The following is a 7,370-nucleotide window of genomic DNA, read 5'->3' on the forward strand; positions in this document are numbered from 1 at the left end:
CACTCACTGAAACATCAAACTAAACTCATCAAACTAACTCAGTAATGTCAGTAGGGCCACCCACACACACACACACACACCCCACCCCCGCCACACACACACATACAGACACACAGTGATTATGTGTGTTATTTGTAGGTTGTAATTCTGTACAGTACTATGTGTTTTGTGTGTGTGTGTGTGTGTGTGTGTGTGTATGTGTGTGTGTGTGTGTGTTCTAAAACAGGCTAACAGCTGGACACAGCACAGCAGGGAGTTCCAGAGCAAAGGATCGTGGGAATCTGGAGAGATTCTCTTCTGAGTCATAACCATGGGCCTCCAGGAAGCATCTGAGACTAGGAAGTGCAAGTCTGTGTGTGTGTGTGTGTGTGTGTGTGTGTGTGTGTGTGTGTGTGTGTGTGTGTGTGTGTGTGTGTGTGTGTGTGTGTGAGATAAAATGTGCTAATGTTAGTGGTAAATATCTCTGATATATTGTACCTATATAAGTATCTCTGTGGTGAAGCAACTTCCCCTCTAGACCTCATTCAGCCTCCACCCACAACAATGTTCACAAGCCTCAAACATCCTCTGCTTGAAGTAAACACGCCACTCCACCCAACACCACCCACCTCCAACTGACTGCGCCGCTATAGCTCAACTCAAACTAGGAATCTCCCAAAACTCTTCACTACATGGTGCAAAACAGGACCCCAACCTAACACCACCTTCAGCTGGCTGAGGCCTCCTGCAGAAGATAACACAACCCTCCCCCTCACTAGCTTATGCCATCACCTTTATGTGGCAGAGCTCCGAACATGCCATGGCATCCACACACACACACACACACACACACACACACACACACACACACACACACACGCACATACACACATACAAACACATACACTCACACACACAAATACACATGTACACACTCACGCACACTATGAACACATCATGGCATCCAGACAAAAGGCACACACACATGCACGCATTCACACACACACACACACACACACACGCACTGAACACATGTCATGGCCACCAGATAAAAGGCAGAACTACATATTTAAATTTCAGCTGTTGGGTTCCAACTCAAACTGGACTGAGTGGAGGGTCAGATAACCGCTCCAGCAGAGAGGGGCGGGACTGGTACCAGTTATAAAACTGGTACAGAACTGTCAGCTAGCATTAGCAAGCATTAGTAGTGCGTTCCTACACTCCCTGTTCATGGAGAGGTGGAGAAACAGTCAAAGAGTTCCCTCTCTCTCTCTCTCTCTCTCTCTCTCTCTCTCTTTCTCCCTCTCTCCCTCTCTCTCTCTATCCCTCCCTCCCTCCGTCCCTCCCTCTCTCACTCTCTCTGTCTCTCCCTCCGTCACTAACAGCTGAAACAATTTCAACACTACAGTGTTTGGAGAACCAGTTCCCTAAAGGCAACTGGGCTTCTCTTCCATATCTATGCCTCGTTTATTCCTCTATGTACATGCACACACACACACACACGCACACACACAAACACACACACTCTCTCTCTCTCTCTCTCTCTCTCTCTCTCTCTCTCTCTCTCTCGCTTTCTCTCTCCCTCTTTCTGGGAGAGGTCACCGTGGGTTGAAATAGTGGAGCCATTTGTGCGATGCAGCAGCCCAAAGCTGAGGATAGTCTGTATGGTTACACCCACAAAACACTCACAAAACACGGCAAAGTACCAACACAATGCATCTAACAACTCACAAAGCACAGCCAACACACTTAACAACTTCCATACGCTCGCAAAGTCGCTCCCATAGTCATAAAGTTGTCAGAGAAGGGCAGTTCTGCTGAGATGTCCGGTTCAGACGGCCTGCGTGGGTCAGACAGACATCTGGACTTACGGTGTGGACCATCTCCTGCTGGCCGCGCAGAAGTGTCAGCCTGGCCAGGAGGGTCACGAGTCCGATCACGGCTGGAGGGGACATGTCCTGAGCTCGGAGTGGCTTTCCTTGGGTAATGCTTTCCTCCTTCTTCTTGCTCCCCTGCTGTTCCTCTGTCACAGCTCACTCCCTCGTTCACAGCAAGCCCCGGTCCCAGCGTCCGCCCACAGACACAACTCCTCCCCCCGTCTCCAACCTCCGCCCCCCGCCTGGACCTGAATCACTAACAGATGGGGGAGAGAGTGTGAGAGAAACAGAGAAAGCACTTAAAATCTCCACTTACAGGAACCATGGCCGATTCGAAAATTTAAGAGAGCGAGAATATGAATGATAGAAATGTGGGGGGGGGGGGAGAGAGAGAGCGAGAGAGAGGAGGGCAGAGGGGAGGAGAGAGAGGGAGAGAGAAATCAAGAGAAATAAAGAGAAAGAGAGAGAGAGAACTGCTGCAGCTGTAGAGTAAGGTTCTTCATCTGATTGGCAGACAGACTGTGATTGACAACTTAGGGGCAATGATGTCACCCTTTAACCTTGACAAGGGCCCTCCTTCTCTGAAGCTAAAATACACAAACACACACACACACACGGACCTCAGGTCACAGTACAGAAGGCGTTAAATGTATGAAGACCATGTCAGAAGTTGGACTTACGTTACCAGGGAGACAGGAGCATAGTAATGTCATCATAAAGAGTACTGAGGATATTTATAACCCCGCCCACCACGGCAGAGTACAGGGTCAGCTGACACTAGAGTACTGAGGATATTTATAACCCCGCCCACCACGGCAGAGTACAGGGTCAGCTGACACTAGAGTACTGAGGATATTTATAACCCCGCCCACCACGGCAGAGTACAGGGTCAGCTGACACTAGAGTACTGAGGATATTTATAACCCCACCCACCACGGCAGAGTACAGGGTCAGCTGACACTAGAATAGACTGAGGTCCAAATGCACACTTTTAACACAAAACCTCAGCACTAACTACACACACACACACATGTAGTTGTTGTGAACATGTGTATAAGTGTGTAATTGTGATGTGTGTGTGAGTGTTGTTTTTTCATGTGTGTATATGTTATGACGGTGTGTATGAGTGTAATTGTGATTTGTGTGTGAGTGTCATTTTCGTGTGTGTATGTGTTGTGATGCTGTGGTTAAGAGTTGTTGTGAGCATGTGTATAAGTGTTGTGATGGTGTTTTATGGAGTGTGTACGTGTGCTAGTGTGTGTAAGTGTTGTGATGGTGTTTGATGGAATGTGTACGTGTGCTGGTTTGTGTAAGTATTGTGATGGTGTTTTATGGAGTGTGTATGTGTGCTGGTGCCTGTAAGTGTTGTGATGGTGTTTTATGGCGTGTGTACGTGTGCTGGTTTGTGTAAGTGTTGTGATGGTGTTTGATGGAGTGTGTACGTGTGCTGGTATGTGTAAGTGTTGTGATGGTGTTTGTAACTCTGTGCTGATTTATGACTGAGCTATAAATGTCTATACTGAGAACTGCTTCAAAATCCAAACACCACGTGACTTTTCTGGAGCAAAATTAACTCAGTGTTCTGGTCACACAGTCACACAGTCTCTGTCTTTCTCTCACTCTCTCTCTCTCTCTCACACACACACACACACACACACACACACAGTACCTAGGAGAAAATAAGGATATTCAGGTTGTGTCTTTCCTCTGTGTGGAATTCCACTGTGTGGACTTATATATTTCCTGTGTGTTTACTTCCTGTGTGTGTATTTCCTCTCTCCTTTGTGTGTAAGCTGAAGCCACACATACACTGAACAATCAGAGACTATTATTTTAAATCACAGAGGACAGTGTGGAGGTGTGTTTGTCAGACATTTTATATTAAAACACAGAGGACAGTGTGAAGGTGTGTGTCAGAGACTTTTATATTAAAATGCAGAGGACTTTGTGGAGGTGTGTGTGTCAGAGACAGGTGAGTGGCATTGGGTGTATAACCGCTGGTGACTGGATCTCACAGTCAGTTGAAACATAGAATTCAGTAAACACTCACCTCATAGTCTGGACAGACTGACGTCAGGACACACAATGGGACTCCTCAGGGACTGGTGTGTCCTGACCTAGTCAGATGTCCTGCTCTTACTTCACACTGGTTTAACCCTGGTAACAGCAGAGAAATATTATGGTCTGTAAAAGTGGGAACTTGCAGTGAATGAGGAATATCATGGCCTGTGTGAGACTAGAGAAGAGTGAAGGAGTCTGGAGTTAAATACACACACGTACGCACACGCACACACGCACACACACACACACACACACACACACACACACACACACACACACACACACACACACACACACACACACACACTCTCTCTCTCTTCTTTAAGTGTTTTGACTAAGTGAAATATTTGAGATGGCAAGCAAAGGTGAGAACACACATCACCCAAGGTTCTGGAACACACACATGTCACCCAAGGTTCTGGAACATACACACATCACCCAAGGTTCTGGAACACACACATGTCACCCGAGGTTCTGGAACACACACATGTCACCCGAGGTTCTGGAAAACACACACGTCACCCGAGGTTCTGGAACACACATATGTCACCCGAGGTTCTGGAACACACACACGTCACCCGAGGTTCTGGAACACACACATGTCACCCGAGGTTCTGGAACACACACACGTCACCCGAGATTCTGGACACACACACTTCACCTGAGGCTCTGGAACACACACATCGCCTATGTGTTCTAGAACATTCAGTCAGAGGTTCTGACACTTCCATTCTGTATGGAATTATGGACTGTACAGAAGAGAAACAGAAGAAAGTTTCTCTCAGCTCCACTGTGGGTGTGTGTGTGTGTGTGTGTGTGTGTGTGGCTGTGTGTGAATACAGCATTGAGATTCACATGTGTTCACATGACTGAAATATATGTATCCAGCACTGAGACCTCTGTACACACCTGTTTAACAGCACTGAGGTGTGGTGTGTGCTCTCCTAAATGAGTGTGTGTCATGTGCTCCAGCTGCACAAAGTTTATTCACATCCATATTAGCGTAACACAAGGGGGACTGTGCCTACACACACACACACACATACATAAACACACACACACACACACACGCACACACACACCCCATATACATGATGTAATGGCAGTATGGGGTTGTAGAGTGCAGAGCTTTTCTCTGCTGGGAATTATGGGAAATCTGACCCACACAACTTCCAACCAGATGATCCGAACCAGATGTGGAGAAAGAGGGAAAGAGATAAAGAGAGAGAAAGAGAGCTAGGGAGAGAGAGAGTGATGGAGAGATAGAGACAGAAACAGAGAAAGAGAAAGCGAGGGATAGGATAGATGGAGACTGACGCAGCCACCGATTGTGTGTGTGTGTGTTTATGTCTTTGTGTGTGTGTATGTCTGTGTTTGTGTGTTTGCGTGAGTGAGTCTGTGCGTGCGTGCGTGCATGTGAGCGAGAGAGAAAGGAAGGAAATGAGAGACAGCAGAGTCAAAAACAGACTCTCAGAATTGTGTGGAACAATTCAGCAGTGTGTATGTGTGATTAATGAAGAATGCTGAGAACTACAGCTGTGGCCCAACACTGACCTCTCTCTCTCTCTCCCCCTCTCTGTCTCTCCTACAGTCGACGTCTGTGGTGACCTACAGATCACTCAATGACTCCATTCACTCCACTAATCAGAGCACTTCTTCATATAGAGTCCATTTATCATGGTGTCAGTCTGATCTGCACACTCACACATTCTCTCTCTCTCTCTCTCTCTCTCTCTCTCCCTCTCTCTGTCACTCATTTTCCACTTTCCATTTACGGCATTTATCAGACGCTCTTGTTCGACAGCATCAGTGTAATAAACAATAAAGAATGAACTAGAATACTGTAGAAATATAGGGATCACTGCTGATGCCTAGAAGTACAAAATACATACGGTCTCTTTTAAACAATGAGCGTAATAAACGATAAGTGCTAAGGCCCCTCCCCCCAAACGTCTTCCTGTGTGGGTGTGTTCGTCCATATGGCCACGCCCTCCCTGTTTCACACCTGCTCCTTATTGTGTGTCGTTAGTATGCATGTATATAAGTCTCGTCTGAGCATAGGTGTTGTCGTTGTTAAATCCCGGTTAGCCTGCTAACCACGTAGTTGTCTTTTGTGTCAAAATAAACATTTGTTGTGTACAACACGACTCATCCCCGCATCCTGCTTTACCTCCTTGCGTCACAGCTAGAGTTTGCTAGTCAACATCAGTGTAATAAACAATACCCTACAATAAGTGCTAGAGTTTGTTAAACAACATAAACAGTACCCTACAATAAGAACTAATTTAGTCAGTCAATATGGGAGCAGGGTCAGTTGTCATTTAAATATTCCATGAATAGACGGGTCTTCAGTCTGCATTTGAAGACTGCAAGGGACTCTGCTGTCCGGAAGGCATGTGTGAGTTCATTCCACCATCTTGGAGCCAGGACAGAAAATGCATGTCTCTATGCTCGTCGCCCATGAGACCTGAAGCAAGGTATTTCAAGCCGAGCCATACTTGAGGTTCGAAGTACTTGAGGTACGGATCTGGCTTTGACCTTTGACCTCATGTATGGAGGGGCTGGTCCATTTTTGGCTTTGTAGGCAAACATCAAGGTTTTATGTGATGTGAACTTCAGAAGATTGAAAACCAGTCATGCTGCTGCACTTTGCATTCTGGTTGTAGAGTTTGATGGCTCTTAGAGGAAGACCAGCAAGTAGCAAGTTGCAGTAGTTGATTACAAGAGACTACACAAGCACCTGGGCAGCTCCCTGTGAGAGAATGGGTCGAATCCTTCGTATGTTACAAAGGAGGAATCTGCAAGACCAGGTTAGATTAGAAACATGAGTTGAGAACGACAGCTGGTTGTCCAAAGTTGTGCCCAGGCTACAGGCAGCTCCAGATGGTGATACCAGAGAGTTCTCGAGGGAAACTGTGAGGTTTTACTGGGGTTGAGCTTCAGGTGGTGGGCTGTCATCCATGACGCAATGTCAGCCAAGCATGCTGAGAACATCTGGAGACTTGGGTGTCGGGGGGTGGAAAGAAAAGACATAGTTGGGTGTCATCAGCATAGCAGTAGAGGGAGACGCCATTACAGTGATAATCTGGTACATATTGAATCTTTATGCTGAGTGTTTTAGTGAGATGAGACATAAAGAACAAGAAAGAGAGGGAGGAAGAGAAAGAAAGAGATGGAGAGAGAGAGGGAGACAGAGAGAGAGAGAGAGAGAGAGAGAGAGAGAGAGAGAGAGAGAGAGAGAGAGAGAGAGAGAGAGAATTGTGTGTGTGATATGATGTCTTCTGTTATAAGATCCACTGATATACTGAGATATTGGGTGTGGCTGAATCTGAAGTCTCGTGAGTCAATGCAACATTGGGGGTGAAGCTCCCTGTAACTGAACCGCCTTCGGGACAGTTTGAAAGCAGCAGTATGTCATGATATTGCTAGGATACCGACAGATGACTGACAGCT

General features: G+C 46.6%; 1 protein-coding gene across 2 annotated transcripts in view; it reads right to left on the minus strand.

Moving 5' to 3' along the window:
* Nucleotides 1-2,025, minus strand: part of lama4 (laminin, alpha 4) — a 26,937-nt gene extending 24,912 nt beyond the window's left edge. Inside the window, exon 1 of one of the 2 annotated variants that reach the window (XM_035528987.2) lies at nt 1,851-2,025. In XM_035528987.2, the coding sequence (XP_035384880.1) occupies nt 1,851-1,934 (84 nt within the window). In that variant the 5' untranslated portion in view covers nt 1,935-2,025. The remainder of the gene's footprint in view (nt 1-1,850) is intronic. The other variant, XM_035528986.2, reaches the window with a different exon arrangement.
* Nucleotides 2,026-7,370: the final 5,345 nt, after the last annotated feature.

The sequence above is a fragment of the Electrophorus electricus genome, chromosome 2, assembly GCF_041902795.1.
Source record: "Electrophorus electricus isolate QZ-2024a chromosome 2, ASM4190279v1, whole genome shotgun sequence".
Lineage (NCBI taxonomy): Eukaryota > Metazoa > Chordata > Actinopteri > Gymnotiformes > Gymnotidae > Electrophorus > Electrophorus electricus.